Genomic DNA, 21,975 nt, shown 5'->3' on the forward strand with positions numbered 1-21,975 from the left:
TGTTGTCCCTAATGGAATAAAATTTAGGTCGCTAACGATCAGAGGAGGAAATATCGCTATTGTTCAGTTCTTCAGCAGGTTTTGGTTGGTAGCCCACCTGTGCAATCGAACCGCACTTTGGCCACCCGTTCTTATCTGCCTAATAAATGGAACACATCTCGACATGTTTTCCCCTGCTTTTCTGTTCCGAGTTGAGTTCTTTTTCCACATTAATACCACTGAGAGCCTTTTCAACACCGTCTTGAGAGAAAAATTCGAGGAATAGTCGAAATATTTTATAACTAATGTTGCGTATAAGAGACAGTTTCCAAAAAAGTATAAGGTTTTTCTAACGTCAAAATTTGTGAAGTGCCAGAAGAAACTTCGTAAGAAGCAAGAAAAAAGAATAAAAAAGCAAACTTTTATTCCACAAAAAGGTTTCTGGAAAAATATCAGAGAGGGGAGCTGCCTTAATAATCATCCACTGAATTCGAGGGCATTAGATCTCCCAAAATTAGTAACTTTAGTCTTGGTAAATATCTTTAATGTTGTGTTGCTATTTAGAACAAAGCTTTGCAATGATTGTCGTTCTCTTAACCTTTACACAAGCCGATCCTAACTAAATTTATCTGTTTGTTAGATATAGATTAGACCTACCTATCATTGATCTAGCAAACATACTTTTATATAATTTTATTAGCATCTTTGCTTCTAACAGCGCGATACTTATACTGGATTTCTTCGCCAATGGAATAAAAAAATTATCGCTCGGACACTCAGTTTATTTCTGTTCGAATTACCTGGAAAAAATACTTTTCTCTTTTTCTGTTTGTTATGCAGTGAACTGTTTTAAATTGACTCACTTGAAATAAATTAGTCAGGTTTTTTGGTTAAAAGAAACTGTACTCAAAAGACATAATTAATTATGAAGAATACGAAAGTAGTGGCCAACTTTGAGACCAGTTTTGGGAAAGTGAATCATGCAGTAGCTGTGAGTGAGTCAGAGAGACTTATCGAACCAGAAGTTGTCTTGGGAAAATTCACTCGATGCTTTGTAACGTTCCTCTGTGTGCTCACTCTCATCCTCGAAGGTGTCAATTTAACCCTGCCTGGTCCATTTTTTCCAGATGAAGCAAAAAAGAAGGGTAAATATATTTTTATTTTACTTTTTCATCCCTCCCCCGCGCGCGACGCAGTAATCCCCCTCATACCCCAATGAGAAGTACATTGCATTTTTTTATTTGTAAAAATAACATTGTTGTTTTTTCAACTAGTGATTTTGATTTGAGGGGCACCCAGTGCTTCTTGAGATATTGAGTCTGGGATAAGTGATTATCAAAACGGATTCCGGAATCATCTTGATTCAGAGGTCTCTGGAACAACCAAAATTGATGCAGAGGTGTATGTGCGGAGATCTGCTTCAAATTGTTGATTGTGTGTGATTTCGGCGCTGTAAGTCTACGTCAGCAAATGAAGCTAGTCAATTTTCGTTATTAACGTCAGTGTTGGTACTATTTATAAATAAATACACGATTCAATTGTAGAGTTCAATTCGCAAGATTTGTTTTTCAGAATAACTATTGATCCTTGACAGCTAATTTAAAATCACCAATCGTTTGCCACTATTCGAGCCTTGTATCCGACAATAAACTCGAATGTAACAAAACGGAAGACGGGAAATCTTTATTCAACAATTACGAATCGAATAAGATTCAAGAAACGGCTTTTTATGCCAACTATAGCTTGTGTACATAACATACGACACATAAGAAGTTCACTTCACAACGTTAACAAAAGTTATTCAAAGTAACACTGGCGGCAAAAAAGCTAGACACTACCTGACAATATCGGTCGATTCAGTTCATGTATGACGTAATTTGGCCTTGCATTGGCCTTAAAATTGAACCATTCAAAGCGTTTTGATACTCTAATAATTTCATATCTAAGTCATCTTAGTCTAAATCGGGCTGGTTCGGCCCAAAACCGCTCTCTAACAGTCCGTTGCTCAAGGTACATGTATTAGAATACTGATTTTGCTTTGCCAATTTGGTCGTAGTCGGGGGCTCGAACCAGCGACCTTTCGATTCGGAGTCCAGTGCGTTACCGTCTGCGCTATGCCGCCTTGATTGCTTGCTATTCAATTCAAATATATACGCTTACACGCTTACAAACATACGCTGCTTAGTTTATATATATATATACGCTTACTTTGCATTCGCAACATCCTCCGGCCCCGAAAGTGTTGTTTCTAAAACAGGTATTAGTTTTACAACCGGTCGGATATACTTACCAGCATTTGTCCTTATCTCAGCCGAACGGGCAATGCCATCGCTGCCATAACGGAGGTTTTCAATGCGACCCATGGGAAAGTGTCCACGGGGGCTCAATTCGTCGGCCACCCATACAAGATCCCCAGATTTAAGCTCTGTGTTTGCCGGTGTGGACCATTTACTGCGACGATTCAGGTTTGGGACATATTCAGCTAGCCACCTTTTCCAAATTGAGTCCGCGTAGCACTGAGCTCGCACGTATCTCTTGCGGTGGTCGAAGTCCTCTTCTGACAAAAGCGAAGGCACAGTGCTTGACCTGTTTCCGAGAACGAAGTGATTAGGTGTTATGGCATCAAGTTCCGTAGGGTCAAAGCTTACAGGGGTAAGTGGCCTGTTATTTAAAGTTGATTCAACTAAACAGAATGTCGTTTGTAAGACTTCGTCAGTAAGACGTCGGTTGCCAAGAACTGCATAGAAAGTGCGTTTAACACTCCTCACCATTCGTTCCCACGAGCCAACATGATGTGGGGCAGATGGTGGATTGAAGTGCCACAAGATTCCCCTTTCAGACATTTGACTCGCAATGAATTTTTGATTCCAACTCTGTATACACAATGATAGTACCTTTTGGGTAGCAATAAAGTTGGTTCCATTATCCGACCAAAGGACGCGGGGTTTTCCTCTCCGAGCAATGAACCTTTCAATTCCCATAACGCAGGAATTCATGTCCATCGATGGCACAACCTCAATATGCAAGGCGCGTGTTGTGAGGCACGTGAAAAGGAAACCCCAACGCTTTTCACTTGAGCGTTTCACTGATACATAAAATAGGGCCGAAATAATCCATTCCCGTATTGAAGAAGGGAGGGGAACCATAAAAAAGACGTTCGGCCGGTAAGTCGGCCATCATTGGCTGAACGGACTTTTTGCTACGCTTACGGCATAATACGCAGTTAAATTTGATAGACCGTAATGCGGAACGCAGTTTCAGGACTGCGTAGCGTCGTTGTATGCAAGCTCGCAAAAAGTCAATGCCCTCGTGGTGGTTAACTAAATGCTCTTTTTTCAGAAAGAGCCTTACAGCGGGGTGACGGCTATCAAGTATGATGGGGTGTTTGATGTCATAGTCGGCTTCAACTAATAGTTTGATGCGGCCACTAGATCTGATCAGAGCATTGGGACCAATGAAAGGGGTATACGGTGAGATTGGGCTTTTTCTGATAAGGTGCTTTTCATCCAGAAGTTGTTTTTTCTCGAACGGGAATGATTCAGATTGAACGAGGAACTGAAGTTTTGCTTCAGCAACCTGGAGTTCATCGGGCCTAAGAATTGAAGCATCTGATGACCGGAAATGGGCGTGCTTCGGGAGGATGCGAAGGAGATAAGCGGTTATCCGAACTAGTTTAAAGTAGCAGCTAAATTTTGTGTAATCGAACAGTTTTCTTCGTAGGAAACGTTGCTCGCAAGACTGCTTTCTTGTTTTTGAACCGGATCGCCCAAGGGACTGGTTAACGGTTTTTTCAGATTGCCTAATATCTCATTATTTGGCTGGAAAGGAAAATCTGACGTAAACAGGAAAATTGGACCTTTCAACCAGCTACTGGCACACAGGCCATCGGCTGACATTCCCCTTGTACCAGCGTCCGCGGGATTGTCTGTCGATGGTACATGAAACCATTGGTCGACTGTTGTGGACTCCAATTTTTCCGAAACCCTATTGGCAACAAAGATGGGCTGTTTATCGAAGGATCTCAGCCACTGAAGCACAGTCGTGCTATCTGTCCACATGAACGTTTTACTAAGAGGAATTGTTAAAGCTTTATATATGTCTACCTTTAGGCGCGTTGCTAGGAGGGCTGCTTGAAGTTCGAGTTTGGGTATGGTCAAACATTTCATGGGTGCAACTCTTGCTTTTCCTAAAAATAAAGGCAATTTCGGTATGCGTAGTGGGTCCTGACCTTACTTTTGATCTCAGGAAGGCAACAGCGCTGAAGACTTCCTGGGAACTATCCCCGAAAACATGAAGCTCGGTCGAGTCGAACTCGCCAGAGAAGAAACTCCTAGCGACTGTTAGGTTTCCTAATTTGGGTAAATCTGAACTCCATGCACTGAACCTATCAATCATGTCATCGGGCAGCACCTTGTCCCAGTCTTGACCACTCAACCTCCATATATCTTTCAGCAACAGTCGGGCGGTAACTGTGAAGGGGGCTACTAACCCAATTGGGTCAAAGACTTTTGAAACTAAACTAAGTACTAGGCGTTGAGTTACGTTTTTGTTGTCCACGTACTTTGTTCCACGGCTGACAACTAGTGTGTCTTTTTTGTGGTCCCATTTCAGACCCAATACGTGTGATGAGGCTTCTTCCTCAGAACTTCCAATAACTTTTGGCTCTTCTTGGTCATTGGTTTTGAAGCTGTTGTCGAGTTCATCGAGCAGGTGTGGAACGCTGCTTACAAACTTTGTTAATTTAAATCCTCCCAACATAAGTAGTTCTACGAGTTCCTTGGCTCTCTTCAGTGCTTTCTCTGGTTCGTCTAAGGAGTCGAGGTAGTCGTCCATATAAAATTTTTCCAACACAGCTTGCGATGCATCTGGGTACTGACGGCTATTGTCCTTGGCTGTTCGTTGGAGGGCATAATTCGCGCATGTGGACGAGTCTTTCGCACCAAAGATATGCCTGGTGTACTGATATACCATCACATCAGTTGATGGATCCTCCCGCCACAAAAATCTAAGGCACGGTTGATCCTGAGGAAGCACTCCAACCTGGAGGAACATGCCTTCTATATCAGCAGAGACTGCGTACTGATACTGGCGGAAGCGGATAAGAGTATGAATCAAACGCTGAAGTAAATCAGGACCTGTCAACAATGATTTATTTAATGATCTTCCATGAAATTTTGCCGCACCATTTAACACCCTTCTCATCTTGTTTGGCTTATTGGGATTAACGACGGGGTGATGAGGCAAGTACCATTCGCGTCTAGACCGTTCACTGGGATCTTTAGAGTTAAGCACTTGAATCACATAGCCTTTGTCTACGTCGTCCTTAATGCTCGTTTCGTACTTCACTCGGAGGTCTGGGTCCCTGAAAAGTTTTTTTCAAGGGACTTCAGTTGAACGAGTGCTGAGTAGTAGTTATTCGGTAAATGAAGGTCGTCTTTTGACCACAGCATACCAATTTGATACCGTTTTCCGTCATTAAAAGTTGTCTTTTCTAGTATTTCAACTGCTCTACGGTCTGAAGAAGACCTGGGGTCAACCTCTTTTAAAGCTCCGTATGACTCCATGTCATACCAGGACTTCAGTTGTTCGGCTAGATCTGTTTCCGGTTCAGTGACAATTTTAAAACAGGCGGATATGAAACTAGAAGTGGCAGGCAGAGGTCCACTTAGAACCCAACCAATTGGAACACGGACGGCAACGGGCGCACATTTTGAATCGCTTTCAAAATATTCGATATGTCGGATTGCATGGTAAACGTCTTGGCCTAGAATCATTTCGACATTTGAGTAACTGTACTGAACGGGATCTAGCACACTTAAATACGGATATGTTTCCTGTAGTTGAGGTACATTGATAATATCAGAACCAACATTTAGCGTGTCTCTTATGTATGGACTTACGTCGAAACTTTCACAGGTGTTATCACCTAATGGTTTAACTGTCACGTCTGTAATAAGTGTATCAATGACTTGTTTTGCATTTATTCCGCAAACAGTTAGTTTAAGAGGTGAACCTTTCAGATTGAGTCTTGCCGCAGCACTTGCCGCAATCCACGAGTGACTGCAGGCAGGATCACATAAAGCCAGCACTTTTGTTTCCTTAGCTGTGGGGCCTTTGAGTTGGACTTCCTTAACCTGTAAAAGACCATTAACGTCGGACACAGCAGGGAAAGATGACGAGTTTCCATCTTGATTGGGAGTACAGATGTTTTCCGAATTGAGTGTAACTAGAGATGTTGACTGCGGTGGATCCGTGACGCTTTTCGTTTCACTTAGTTTCTTTGCATTGTTCTTAGTGAAGATGCGTTCGGAACCTTGTAACAGAATATTATGTGTACTAGTGCAACCAGGTTGTTTGCACTTTCGTGGGTTGGGACAATTTCTAAATTGATGGGAACCATTGAGACAGGAGAAGCATAGTCTATGTTCGGCTACAATTTTCGCTCTCTGAGTTGGGTTTTCACTTTTGAATTTCGGGCATTTCCAAATTGGGTGATTTGCCTTGCAGTGCGGGCAACCAAGATCGTTCCCGTTTCTTGTTGACGGGTTCTTCTGTTTTGCGTCGGCAACTTTTGAGTTTGACGCGAAAGCCTTTGAAGTTGTTTTTGTTTTATTTACAACGGGTGGTTCGTCTGTCTTAGTCTTAAATTTGACTGCTTTCATGCGGTCATGTGTGTCCGCTTTTTCTTGTAACCAATCGTTGAATTCTAACAAGGTAGGCCTGAGCCACACTGCTTTTTCACTATATGTGAACACCAGGATTCCTTAAGATTTGGCGGGAGCTTTTGTACCATTTGATTCAGTAAAGATGAGCTACGCAAATCGGCGTCATATGACAATGACTGAAAAACTCCAACTAAACTTGAAATTACTGATGCGAAAGCAATTACATTTTCCGAATTGTGCATTTTTAAGGGTGGGTAATGGTTAAGTTTATCAAGGTGAGCGCCAACTACGGCATGGGGTTGGCCGAATTTCCGTTCCAGAACTTTCATGGCATCGTTATACAATGCACCACTATACGCAGCCTGCTCAATGGATTTTTTAGCTCTTCCGGTTAGAAGAGTTTTCAAATAAGTTAATTTTGCTGCATCAGAGAGGTTTTGAGAGTCTATGGCAATTTTGAACTGCCCTATCCACTCATGCCAAAGAAGTGGGTCCCCATTATATTGCGCAAGCGTCCATTTTGGTAATGGATTGAGTTGACTGGAGGTTATTGCGTCCGCTAGATCCTTAACATTGAAGGAATTATCGTGTGCGGGAGAAACAGATGTTGATGGATGATACGAATGGAAGGTACCATTAGTATTGGCTGGCATGGTTGCGTAGGGCAGCATTGGGTTTGAATACAAACCGTGCTGCACCGGTAATGACGATGAGGGGTTGTGTTGACCGATAAAGGTGGCAGCGGAAAACGGGTTTTGGTTGTAGTAGGTTTTACCTCCACTTGAATAGGATACAACAGGTTTATTCAAATTTGTTTGCAAAACTTGTTGTTGAACTTGTTGAGGATGTGAGGAAGTTACGGTTGCCGGATGAGGTACATGCCACAAAGTCATGTTTGGCAGGAGGTGGCTAGCCATGGGATAAAAACTACGTTGCATGTTTTGGACAGGGTATAGTACGTTCTGATGATCAGAAGTAATAGATGGCAAGTTTGTCAATGTGGGGTTGTTTATGTTTGCTAAATGATGATCTGGTTGATTCAAATATGAAACTGCGCTGGGGACTGGTGCCCAGCTCGAGGGTTCTGGCAACTGTGAGGGTTGAGGCGCTGATGCTCCCGTATCAGCGGTCTGGTTAGCGACTTTATTACTTGCCTGCGGACTGGTCTGTCTGTCTTCCTTTCCAAAAGACAAAAAATATGATACTCCTTTGGGAGTACGGACGACGTTTTCACGCGGGTTACCGTCCTTTGGTGGTGAATGATTGCTTTGCTGCAATAACGGACCTGGTGCAGCGTTTGGAGCGTTCACCGAATTTTGCAGCATCGAAGGGCCTGTTAGGAGATTATCCGTTTCATGTGGTGGTAATGAGTTCGAAGCTTGGAGGAAACCATTTTCTTGAATTTCGTTTTCTGCGCGGTTTGAACGAAGAGTTGTAGACAAAATATTGTTTGCCACTGAACTGTCAACTCATTCTGTTACACGCTCAGAATTTTTATCATTATTTAAAATTGTTTGCTCCCCGAGATCACCATCAAGGCTCTCATCGGATGACTCCATTGCCCGAATCTCCTTGACTTTTGCGTCAAACAATCTTTTCCTGTTCTCTTCGCTAATTGTGTCTAGCTCTAATTGATAATTTTGTTGAGCGAGTTTGATTGTGTTCTCATTCTCTCTCTCAATCTCTTCTCGTTGAAGTCTTGCTATTTCCTGTTCTCTTCTCCTCTGGCTAGACGAGATTGAGACAGTTTTCGATCCACAGCTTGATGTTTTTCGGCGGAATGTTGATTCACCAATTGTCTCATCACTGAGCTCAATGTATTGTCGTGTTTTTGCTACATAATTGTCATGAGTTTCGCTTGCTTCTTTGAGCCAAAGTTCAAGCTCCTCGGTAAGTTTTATTTTATTTGAATGTCGTGAGGCTAACTGAACCAGTTGATCGTTTTTGTCAATTGCTGTTGACAAGAGTTCCTTTGCTTTGTTAACTAATGTCTCGATTTTTGTTTTTCGTGTTTTACTATTTATTGCTTCGTCGATTCTTTTGTACAAGTCATTCACACTTAATTCAACTTTAGATCTAGTTTCAGACAACTTGATGGCCTGAGCTTCCATCTTGAAAACAACGGTATTAAAGGTTAGATATTTGTTTCAATGAATTAGGCACACTTAATACAATATCCAGAATTTCAGATGACTCTTACCAGCAAAAGAATAAGAAAGGGGAATCGTTACCAGCAATAATTTCGTAAATCAAATACACTATGAGGAATTGGGAAACGGACTAGAAATTAGTTTCTTAAAGGCTCAAAAGAACAGATCAACCACTAACGAGGAAAAAACTGCAAACAAGCTATAGCCTTGCACTTAAGCTAGCCACGGCTCGTCAGCAGAGTTCCCCTCGAGAGCGGCAGCCCTGTTTGCTCGAGCTTTTCGACGGCGCTGGTTAAGCCTTTTTGGTCTGGTCTTTTTTATCAGACAATTTAGGTTGGCGCTATGAAATCTCACAATAGAGAATGATTTTATTTCACAGCAGAAGGGCGGATGAAGTTGCAAATAGTCGTTTAGAATCGAAGGATCCTTGGCTTTGAGCTTTGATAGGAGGTCTTTTATGACGTGAACCACGACGAAACTTGTTTGCTTCAGGTCCTCGAAGATATCTGGGGCGCCCTGTCGTGGACAGTAAACAATAGCTTTTATCTTATTTTCGATTGCGTAAAGTTCTTGAATGAGTTCAGACGCAGATAGTGGGCTATGGTTATTGTTATGATGGGGTGTTAAGCTATTGTTTATAGCGTCGTGCCAAATTATTACTTCACTTGCCTGTGGGTACTCGTATTTGAGCTTAAATTGCACGGTCTTTCTCTGTTTAACGGCCTTAAAACTGAGTCCGGGCTCAGCTATAGATGTATTAAGGTGTCGTGTATACTGAGGGTCCCGTAGTTTGTTTATTGTGCGGCTCAATGAACTAGCACCTACTATAAAAAGCATTGAATTCGGCTAAGTGAACTGCTAAAAGTTTTCGGCTAAATGAACACCCAATTTTTCGGCTAACTGAATACAAAAATTTTCGGCTAATTGAACACCCAAAAAATTTTAGGCTAATTGAACACCCAAAAATTTTCGGCTAACTGAACACCCAAATTTTTTCGGCTAATTGAACACCAAAAATTTTTCGGCTAATTGAACACCCAAAAATTTTTCGGCTAATTGAACACCCAAAAAATTTTTCGGCTAATTGAACACCCAAAAATTTTTCGGCTAAGTGAACACACTAAAAATTTTTCGGCTAAGTGAACACCCAAAAAATTTTCGGCTAATTGAACACCCAAAAATTTTTCGGCTAAGTGAACACCCAAAAATTTTTCGGCTAATTGAACACCCAAAAAATTTTCGGCTAATTGAACACCCAAAAATTTTTCGGCTAAGTGAACACCCAAAAAATTTTCGGCTAAGTGAACACCCAAAAAATTTTCGGCTAATTGAACACACAAAGTTATTCGGCTAACTGAGCAACCGAAGTTATTCGGCTAATTGAGCACCCGAAGTTATTCGGCTAATTGAGCACCCAAAGTTATTTGGCTAATTGAGCACCCAAAGTTATGCGGCTAATTGAGCACCCGAATATATTCGGCTAATTGAGCACTCAAAGTTATTCGGCTAATTGAGCACCCAAAGTTATTCGGCTAATTGAGCACCCAAAGTTATTCGGCTAACTGAGCACCCGAAGTTATTCGGCTAACTGAGCACCCGAAGTTATTCGGCTAATTGAGCACTCAACGTTATTCGGCTAACTGAGCACCCGAAGGTTTTCGGCTTAGTGCTATGGGTTCAAAAGTATATCTAGGCTAAATATGTGCCGCCAGTGTAAAATATTAGCACCAAGTTTAAGAGTCTGACAACGTCTGATCAACTACTAAAGTAGTCCCAACAGTTGAGCTTACAGTTTTGGAACTCTATGCTCCTCACGTCACTATGAAGTTACCCGACCACGCCTTTGACTGTCAAAGTCACTCCACAGGACACTGACCCACTAGCAATGCTCCACGGACCACTATCACCAACGTTGACCCGGCCTCTGACTGCCAAAGTCACTCAACGGGACACTGAACCACTAGCAGTGCTCCACAGAACACTATCACCAATGTTGACCCGGCCTCTGACTGCCAAAGTCACTCTACGGGACACTGAACCACTAGCAGTGCTCCACGGAACACTATCACCAACGTTGACCCGGCCTCTGACTGTCAAAGTCACACTACGCAACACTGAACCACTAGCAGTGCTCCACGGACCACTATCACCAATGTTGACCCGGCCTCTGACTGCCAAAGTCACTCAACGGGACACCGAACCACTAGCAGTGCTCCACAGAACACTATCACCAATGTTGACCCGGCCTCTGACTGCCAAAGTCACTCTACGGGACACTGAACCACTAGCAGTGCTCCACGGAACACTATCACCAACGTTGACCCGGCCTCTGACTGCCAAAGTCACACTACGCAACACTGAACCACTAGCAGTGCTCCACGGACCACTATCACCAACGTTGACCCGGCCTCTGACTGCCAAAGTCACACTTACGCAACACTGAACCACTAGTAGTGCTCCACACAACACTATCACCAACGTTGACCCGGCCTCTGACTGCCAAAGTCACACTACGCAACAGTGAACCACTAGTAGTGCTCCACAGAACACTATCACCAACGTTGAGCCGGCCCCTGACCGATAGAAGTCGATGTAAGAACGAAAAATCCTCGTCCTGGTTTTTTCTCACGTGGTGGACCAAATATTCGAGCCTTGTATCCGACAATAAACTCGAATGTAACAAAACGGAAGACGGGAAATCTTTATTCAACAATTACGAATCGAATAAGATTCAAGAAACGGCTTTTTATGCCAACTATAGCTTGTGTACATAACATACGACACATAAGAAGTTCACTTCACAACGTTAACAAAAGTTATTCAAAGTAACACTGGCGGCAAAAAGGCTAGACACTACCTGTTAGCCTTTTGCTAGCCAATATCGGTCGATTCAGTTCATGTATGACGTAATTTGGCATTGCATTGGCCTTAAAATTGAACCATTCAAAGCGTTTTGATACTCTAAGAATTTTATATCTAAGTCATCTTAGTCTAAATCGGGCTGGTTCGGCCCAAAACCGCTCTCTAACAGTCCGTTGCTCAAGGTACATGTATTAGAATACTGATTTTGCTTTGCCAATTTGGTCGTAGTCGGGGGCTCGAACCAGCGACCTTTCGATTCGGAGTCCAGTGCGTTACCGTCTGCGCTATGCCGCCTTGATTGCTTGCTATTCAATTCAAATATATACGCTTACACGCTTACAAACATACGCTGCTTAGTTTATATATATACGCTTACTTTGCGTTCGCAACAGCCACTGTTAAAAAACTAACCGTTAATATCAATTATTTCCTCCCATACTTGATATTTAGCTTGTGTTTTTCAAAATTGTCAAACAGGTGCCTTTTAGACAAACAACTGCTCCTACTCTTTGATGCGAGCAATTATTTGACATAATTATGCGCTATATTTGTGAAAGAGCGGGAGAAAATGTCTATTTTGAAAGATACGGTTTGGCCTGTATCCTATTCAAATAAAATGCTAAATTTTCAGCATTTCTTTTTAAAATTGACAAGCAGCAGAGTTTAGATGCTTTGAAATTTTCTTTCGCAAAAAGATTTGTTCGCTTTTGTTTGCAAGAAAAGCGGAGGTAAATGGTTGCTAGTTTTAAAAGTGACATTATTAATGTTTAAAAATTAGATATACCTGATTAGGACATACTGTAGCACTGCCATTTGTAATTTAAGCCTGCAGCATTTGCGAAAGTTCAAAAACTATGCGGCTTTTGAGCTTTGCCACGCATAAGGTCTCAATTTTAAAACAATAATTTTAAAATAATGATGGTTGTAAGAGAATGTAGATAAGGATTCAATTACATTGTTCTAGACAGTTTGTTAAGTTTTTTAAATCAGTTTTAAGTTGCGGGAACAACCAACTCGTTTTGGTTGCGATAAGGACAAAAGTCAATGTTTTTTCAAGTTTCACTTCTGACTTGATTGTTGCACGACATGCTCCAGGGGAAAGAGGAGGCCAACTAACTCATCACAGACGGTTGACCAGATCGTCATAGAGGGTGTAACTCAAGTTGCCTAGAGAACTGTTTCGCAAAAAGGTCAAGAAAAAATGGGCTAATTAGCCAAAACGCGTGCGAGCGCGGAGACCGGGCGAACGTACGTGCCGTAAGCCGTTTTCACCTTCACCACATGGTGTTGTCCATCTCGTCCAGGGTAGACTTCGAGAACACGTCCAAGGGGCCAAATTCCACGTGGAGTCATATCTTTCAGAATCCAAACAATGTCGTTGACTCTCAGTGTGTTTGGCCACTATCGCTCCATTTGGACCTCTTTAACAGTGTCGGAAGATACTCCTTGACGAGTCGTTTCCAGAAATGGTTGACCATTTGCTGCACATTCTTCCGAAACTTGAAACTGGTGGGTTCTTGGCTGTCAAACTTTCCTGGTGGGAGAGAATTGAACGGTCTGTTGATCAGAAAATGGTTTGGTGTGAGAGGCATTTCATTGTCAGCGACAATGGTTAGTGGTCTGGAGTTCAATATAGCTTCCGTCTCGACCAGAATTGTCCTGAACACATCAAGCGACAATCTTCTGGAGCCTAGAATGATCAATAGAGTGCGTTTCGCGGTCTGGATCAAGCGCTCCCAAATACCGCCAAAATGAGGTCCATAGGGAGGATTGAACTTCAAGGTTGTGTTCGTTGCTGCCATTGCTTTGTAGATTTTGTCGTTGTTGAGACGTTTCACAGATCTTTTTAGTTCCTCAGATGCACCAATAAATGTCTTGCCATTGTCACTGAGCATTGTTGTTGGCTGACATCTGCGGCTTACAAAACGTCGATAAGCGTTTAGAAAAGTGTCAGTGTTGAGATCGGGACAAACTTCTAGATGGACACACCTAGTAACCAGGCAATTGAAGATGAGGCCGTAGTGTTTTTCAATCTGTCCTTTGGCATCTTCTATATAAAAGGGTCCAAAAAAGTCGACTCCGCTGTTCGCGGAAGGATACTGAGTAGAGTCTGACGGAAAACGGCAGGCAGGAAGGAAGGGGAGCCATAACAGGTTGAATGTTTTGAGCGGCAAATCGTCTGCAGAGAAAACATCGGTACTTTATACTCAAAAGTGTTTTCCTGAGGCCAATGATGTGGTATCTTTGCTGCACAAAAGCTTTCACTGGCTCTGTTCCTTGGTGAACGCAAATGTTGTGTGCATGCTCTATTTAGAGTCTCGCTATCTTGTCTTTTGCGTGCAGTATAATCGGAATTTTCTCGACTTCGAGGTTATTTGGCGCAAATTGCAATCTTCCGCATGACCGAAGCATTTCATTGTTGTCCAACATTGGATTGAGCGAACGGATTTTGCTCTTTGAATCTATCCTGGAACCACGTTTCAGGGCTTGGATTGTTGAGAAGAAGAAATTTTGCTGCGACATTTCGATCAGCCGATTTCTTGCAAGAATGACGTCTTCTGTTATATACTGCTGATCTTTAGGCCTTTGTTTTCTAATCCGAAAGACCAAATTGAAGACTGTTGCTAAAGTCAGGAGCAACTTGTTCCAAGTTGAGAACTGTGTCGGGTCGATTATTTGCTCCGACAAATTGCGTGAAATTTCATGCGTTGCTAGCACATGCTTTGGAGAGTTTTCAGGAGCACTGAGCTGTCTTGTGGAAAGAAATGCTGGCGCTGTTAGCCGCTTGGCTGGTATTTCGTCTGGATTGAGACCACGGGTCCCGTGGTCAGCTGGATTTTCTTTGGTGGTAACGTGTATCCATTGGTAAGCATCAGTTGATGCAAGGATTTCTTTGATGCGATTCGCAACAAAAACAGGTTAATTCTTGGTTGTGGATAACCAGTCAAGTACAACTTGACTATATGTCCAGAGTGTAGAACGAGTAATGTGAAACGATGACTCTTTCATGATGGTTGAAAGGATGCGCACTCCGATGAGTGCGGCTTCCAACTCTAATTTGGGTATGTTGATTTGTTTAATTGGAGCAACTTTGCATTTGCCTTTTAAGTAACAAGTTTCAACATCAGTGGCTAAGTTAGGAACTGTTTTCAAGTATGCAACGGCTGCAACTGCTACAGCTGAGGCGTCGACAAATACATGGATTTCATTTTCACTTTCTGGTGAATGGCAACTCTTATTGAGAGTTCTGTTCAATGTCACTTCTGGTGAAGAAAAGTATAAGTCCAAATTCTTTTGAAGTGGTTTAACTACTTGAGGGGCAACTTTTTCATCCCATTTTTCCCAAGTTTCCACAGTTCTTGAAGAACTATTTTGAAACGGATCGTTGATGGCGACATTATCCCAATTGGGTCGAAGATCGAGGAGACAAGACTAAAGATCTTACGTTGAGTGTACTAAGGCCCATAAAATGTAAGAGAATGTAGATAAGGATTCAATTACATTGTTCTAGACAGTTTGTTAAGTTTTTTATATCAGTTTTAAGTTGCGGGAACAACCAACTCGTTTTGGTTGCGATAAGGACAAAAGTCATTGTTTTTTCAAGTTTCACTTCTGACTTGATTGTTGCACGACAATGGTAAATAAGAAATAACTTTACGAAAAGAGGAAAATAATCAGTTTGTTGGTTTCTTAGATTCAGTATGTTCAGTTTAAACAAAAGATAATCTTCGGTATGTTCTGTTGCTTAGGTTCTGTATGTTCGGTTTTTTAAATTCGGTATTTTTCATCTCAAACGTACATTGGCGGTAGGTATGTTCAGTTTTTTTAGAGTACGTATGTTCGTTTTTAAACGTAAGAAACCATTGGTATAGTTAAAACCATAGGAAAAAATGAGAAAATGATTTATGCTCTTGCTTTCTCATGATCATATCAAGACTGAGTCAGCGTGATTTAATGAACTGAATTCCCATCAAAGTTCAACAGATTTTAAAGAAAGTCAATCAATTTTCACTTTCGAAAAAATTGCTTTACAAGAGGCATGTTTTAAAAGATACCTCTTGTAAAGGATACCTCATGATTAGAAAATTTTTATGGCAATTGACAACTACATTTTACACAAACATACTCTAATTTTGTATGGAACAAAAACGACAATTTTTAACGTTTTAAACCCAAAATACCGAAGCTAAGAAACCGATCATACCAAAAATTTCTAACCTTTGAAACCAAACATACCGAACATTTCTTGAGTCTTTTTTGTTAGGTCTTTTGGGCTAGGGTCAAACAAGAAATTAAAACTTGATGCTAGATCAAAATGATTGAAATTAGTAATAAGGAAATTGCCATGCTGCTTTCAGACTGCCTTTTGAGACATGATGTCGAATATATTTTCACAGCGAATATAGATTTAGTCTCTGAGACGAATAATCGTAAAACATTATGTACCCAGGTCGAGGTGGCCAGACCGAAGTGACCCCTGATCAGACGAGTTTCGAGCGCACACATGTTCCCGGTGCGCTCGAATTACATGGTCTGGAAAAGGCTTCGAGCGCACTTTTGTCTGGACAATGGTCTGGAACTTGCCTGATCAGAGGCCACTTTGTTCTGGGACGGTCTGATCAGAGGTCACTTCGGTCTGTGACGGTCTGATCAGAGGTCCCACTTGTCTGGGACGGTCTGATCAGAGGTGATTTCGAGCGCGACCTCAACCTGGGCAGTACTTGTATTTCAAAAGTGATTCTCGGAAGATTTCTTTCAATATTAAACGTACGTTTTTAAATTAACAAAAACTGTGCTTTGATTGCAACTAGATATAATGATTATGAAAATATTGTAGTCTTGAGTATCAGTTGTTTTTGTCCTATGAAAGAGAACATTTCTTTGTAGGTCTGACCCAAACTCAAATTGGAATAGTGGTTGGATGTCTGGACATAGCTAACCTCTGTTTTTCGTTTGTTGTTGCGAGCACAATTAACAACAACAATATAAAATTCTTCTACTCAGCGGGTGTGTTATGGTCGAGCGTTTCAGTTGCTGCATTTGGTGTTCTGGAAGACGCTCCGGATGGAACAATTTACTTTGTTTCATGTCTTATCTGCAGAATTTGTAATGGAATGGGTGCATCAATGCTGTACTCAACTGCGTTGCCGGTAGCAATCCAAATGTACCCTGAAAAAGCTGGGATTGTAACGTCAATTATCCAAAGTTCGTTCGGGCTCGGTTTCTGTTTAGGTCCTCCTTTTGGGAGCTTACTTTTGCCTCTGGGTGGTTACAAAACACCTTTTGTAACTGTAGCTACGATTGAAATGATAGCTTTTATACTTGGATGTGTTTTGATTCCTTCAAGAGGAGCAAAAGCAAAAGCAAAAATGCGAAGCACTGACTATTTCCGTTTCTTAACTCGGTTTTCCTCATTGTCAGTTATCATACCCGTTGCAACTGTATTTTGTATTGCTGGAATTCGCGACAGCGCTTATTCTCTCTACTTTGAAAACACTTTGAAGCTGTCGTCTGAAACCATTGGTTACATATTTATTGCTAACTCAGTTTCCTATTTCGTAATGGGTCCTATAGTAGGAGTTCTGGTCGAAATGGGATATGGACCTTATGTAGGATTAGTTTCACTAATATCTGCACCCATTTTCTCATTCGGGATCTTTTTGCCCAATTTGATACCATCTCTGGAACACATCGTTTGGGGTGTGTTGATTTTGGCAGCCAATGGGTTTACAGCTGCAACTCAAATGAATCCGATGTATTTAATTCTGGAAAAAATTGCCATAAAACAAGGATACACAAATCAGCAACAAATTAAAACTATTGTTGCATCTTGCTACAATTTAATCACTTCTGTTGGTCGAACCTTCGGCTCTTTTGTGATCGGAGGATACCTGAATGACCAAATCGGATTCTACAACATGTGTCTAACATATACATTGATGTTAACTGCGACCGGTATCTGGTTTATACTTTTCATGATCAAGAATGGATTTGTTAAAAGAATGTATTATGAAAGAGGAGATTGTGAAGATTTGAGCAAGATCAGACTTGACAAAACAACCGAAAGCGAAAAATATTTCGATGTCTCGTCTGATACTGATGATGATCGAATGGTTACTAGTTCGGTTGCCTCCATGTTATTATCTAGTATGAGCAGGTCAGCAGACTTCATTGGAAAGTAACTTTTGTTGCATAGAAAAACAATTTAAAATCAATGAATATGTAAGTCTATTGCGCAGCTGTTCTCTGCTTTTAAGATTCTTCCGACCCACTTTGATGCGGGAGGAACTATATGCTCAACTGTTGTCTTCTCTGTTCAGTCAATTTTTGTCGATCGTTATATTCATCGTACAGAGTTGTGAGTGGTATCAATAGAAAGTTTATCAAGCGTAGAATGTCAGATGGAAAAGATGTATTTGAATTTCACTTTTTACTATGAAGTTAGGGAAGTTTAAAGTTTTCGGAACATTAGGTTGAATTCCGTTATTTTGTTGACATTGTTCGTAACTTTTTTTCCAAATATTGACCATTTTTTTAACATGATAAAATTGTCTCATCGGTTTAACGGTTAAAGTTAAAAGAGAGTTCTTTGAACCTGCCCCACTGAATAAAGTTTTTCCTAAAGCTTTGAAAATTCAGCATTATTTTTTCATAAGGCACCAAAAATGTGTCTTTAGCCTAATTTGTCAAATTGAGCGGTAGTGCAGTTATGAAAACTGCTCACACGAACATCATGTTTTCAGATGAGGGCTATTTTTACCTTTCTATGAAACTGTTCTGGAAATAAAAATTTGGCGACCTTATGCTAATAATTTGAATGAACATTGATCAAAAATGCATTATTTTTTTTTGTATATTGAATTTTTGTTGCCAAATCATCTATTATGTGTTTATTCGAAACAATGACGTTTTTATCATTCGGACTGTATTTTTGCTCTGTCTTTTCTTCATCTTTCGTCCCACTCAGAAATAAGTCTGTTTTTTGGAGGTTCAAATACTGAGAGGTCCCATTCAAATGCAAACGAGGCCCAATGGAAAAAAATTGCGTTCTCTGAGAAAAACTCAGGGTTTTCAGACATTCACGACAATTTTTTCGTAAATATTTTTTGAGTTCATGAGCTTTGCCAGCATTTGTTTTTAATTTTGTAATCTTATGACTGTGTTCAAGTAATCAAAGGTCGTATTTTTTCTTGAGATTGACTTTTTCCCTCCAATTTTCTATTTCAGTTACATTTGGGAGCACTTGTGTACTAAATTGGACAACCAACAGCTGATCAAAGTTCTGGTTGAAATAGTCAACTTTGATTAGTGTTTCTTTCTGCTGCAAATTTTAGAAATTTTTTTTATATCCTATTTTTATCTTAAATCAGTTTAGAATAATAGAAATAATAAATTTTTTTCAACTTAAATGCCTTTTTTAAAAAAGTCTTGACAATACCCAATCCATGAGCAAGGAGATACTTCACAGATTTCCCGATTCTTGACAAGACGATTGTCAGGATATGTTGTGCTGATGGTTTTAAAATGTTTGATTAATTTGAGCGTTTTTTTTTCAAAGCATGATAAAGCTGAGGTCCGAACAAAAATCTAAAAAATTTAATTGAAAATTTTAATGAATTTTAGTTGTTTTGATGTTTATGAAAAATTGCATTGTGCCACAATAGTTGATGCGCATGATCTGTTTGATAATTGTACAGCTCTATTGAAAACTGTATAACCGAAATTTTATTATTACTCTATGTACATAAATAAGATTTAAGTTTAAACAAGTACAGTTTTCATGTTTCATGAGAATACAAATTATTTGAATAACAAATTTTATATTTATGGGATATCATTTTGTCACACTTGCAAAAAACGTATGAAATGCTTGAAAATCATTCCTGCTGTTTTTGCAGAAGCTTATATCAAAAATGATTAATTAAAACTTTTATCTTTACTGCAAATTTAAAATAATCTCGTAACAAATTTTGGTCTTCAATGATCTGTTATTAATGTAAAACTATATCGTTGTGTTCAATCAATTTAGTGAAAAAGTAAATTCAAGAATCGTAAAATTCTTTATATACGTTAAATTCCTTTTATGATTCAGAGGGTGTTCTGATCTGATATCAGAGAAATAAAGATCGTTTGAAATCCCGTGAAACAAAAACATATAAAATATGGAAAAAAAGGAAAGATTTTTGTAAGATTTCTGGCATACACTAATTTGCTAAAAAAAATTTCCTTGAACCATCTCCGAATTTTTTTGAAGATCTTAGTTCATATTTGTATAGACATATGTTGCACTCAGCCAACGTTTGCCATAATTTCTTCACAATGTTGTTCAATTCTTTTTAGAGGATTTTTTCAGTGAAACAAATCTAGGTTTCACTCACGAATACAGTCAGTAGCGTGCTTAATAATCTGTCAGATGCTTCATAAAAGGTGCTCATTGTTACAAAAGACATTTCTCCCTTAAATGACTGATTTTAAACCGTTTTCGTGCAAGTTGGGTTATTTTCTGGAAATCTACATACAATATTTACTGGAAATCATAAAAAGAATATATCCTTTTTTTCAATGATGATAGTCTTACCCTATATGATTTCTGTTAATAATACAAAAAAATCGTTTCATAGTTTTCATAACACTGTCATAATCGCACTCCCTCCTAATGATTTTTTTTCCGTACTGGAATTATGTTTGTTGTCCTGGCGATCATATATGTCACTGATATGACTTCCAGCTGTTGAAAACTGATGTATATGACTATTGACAAGACCCAAGTTAATGCAATTTTTTTTTCATTTTTTGTCCCAATCACAAACAAGTCTGTTTCTTAGAGGTTCAAATATTGAGAAGTCCCATTCATTTGCAAACGAGGCCCAATGGAAAAAATTGCGTTTTCTGAGAACAACTCACGGTTTTCAGACATTCACGACAACTTTTTCGAGAATATTTATTGAGTTCATGAAATTTGCCAGCGTTTGTTTTTAATTTTGTAATCTTATGACTGGGATTGACTTTTTCCCTCCAATTTTCTATTTCAGTTACATTTGGGAGCACTTGTGTACTAAATTGGACAACCAACAGCTGATCAAAATTCTGGTTGAAATAGTCAACTTTGATTAGTGTTTCTTTCTGCTGCAAATTTTAGAATTTTTTTTGTATCCTATTTTTATCTTAAATCAGTTTAGAATAATAGTGATCAAGACTTACCAGTGCTGTACGAAGAACTATATTCTCAGTATGCTATTGGGATTATCTCTAGCAGTGGAACAAATTCTCAGATTGAAAAATTCAACTTTGGTTAATATGTCCCGCAGCAAACTCTGCACTTTTTTATTTTTCATCTTAAACGCTTTTTTTAAAAAAAATCTTGACACAATACCCAATCCAGGAGCAAGGAGATACTTCAAAGATTTTCTGTTTCTTGACAAAACGATCTTCAGGATATGTTGTGCTCAAGGTTTTTTTTATGTTTAAATAATTTGAACGTTTATTTAAAAGCATGGTAAATTACAGAAGCTTGTTTTAAAAATGATTAATCAAAATTTTGATCATTACTGCAATTTTAAAACAACCTTGTAACAAATTTTGGTCTGCAATGATCTGTTATTAATGTAAAACTATATTTTTGTATTAAATCAATTTATTTAAAAAATTAATTCGAGAGTCGTAAAATTCCTTGGATGCGTTAAATTCTCTATATGATTCATAAGGTGACATTTTCTGGGTTATTCTGATCTGATGTTAGAGAAATAAAAGTTCCTTTGAAATTCCTTGAAACAGAAACATGTAAAAATATGGAAAAATAAAAAGGTTTTTGTAAGAGTTCTGGCATAAACTAATTTGCAAAAAAAAGATTCCTTAAACCATCTCCGAATTTTTTAAGATCTCAGTTGATATTTTTATAAACATATGTTGCACTCATCTAACCTTTGCCATAATTTCTTGACATTGTTATTCAATTCTTTTTAGAGGACTTTTTCATTGATACAAAGCTTGGCTTTACTCATGGGTAGAGTCAGTACCGTGTTTAATAATCTGTCAGATGCTTCATAGAGTGGTGCTCATTGTTACAAAAGAGATTTCTCCCTTGAATAGCTGATTTTTCACATTTTCTTGCAAGTTGGATTTTTTCTGGAAAGTTACATGCAATATTCACTGCAAACAATAAAAAAACATATATCACTTTCAATGATCATAGTTTTACCATACGTAATTTCCGTTAATCATACAAGGCTCAAAAGCTGTTTCTTATGTTTTATAACACTGACATAATCGCAATCCCTCTAATTGCTTTTTTGATTCCGTATGTGAACTATGTTTGTTTT

The 21,975-nt window shown here is 39.5% G+C and overlaps 1 protein-coding gene across 1 annotated transcript; it reads left to right on the forward strand.

The window, feature by feature from the left end:
- Positions 1-904: 904 nt before the first annotated feature.
- On the forward strand, positions 905-17,838 carry LOC142344524 (MFS-type transporter SLC18B1-like). The gene is made up of 2 exons (XM_075396295.1): positions 905-1,124; positions 16,544-17,838. Exons 1-2 carry the CDS (start codon positions 905-907, stop codon positions 17,836-17,838), a joined length of 1,515 nt encoding a protein of 504 aa, XP_075252410.1.
- Positions 17,839-21,975: the final 4,137 nt, after the last annotated feature.

The sequence above is a fragment of the Convolutriloba macropyga genome, chromosome 1 (genome assembly GCF_964194025.1).
Source record: "Convolutriloba macropyga chromosome 1, txConMacr16.3, whole genome shotgun sequence".
NCBI lineage: Eukaryota > Metazoa > Xenacoelomorpha > Acoela > Convolutidae > Convolutriloba > Convolutriloba macropyga.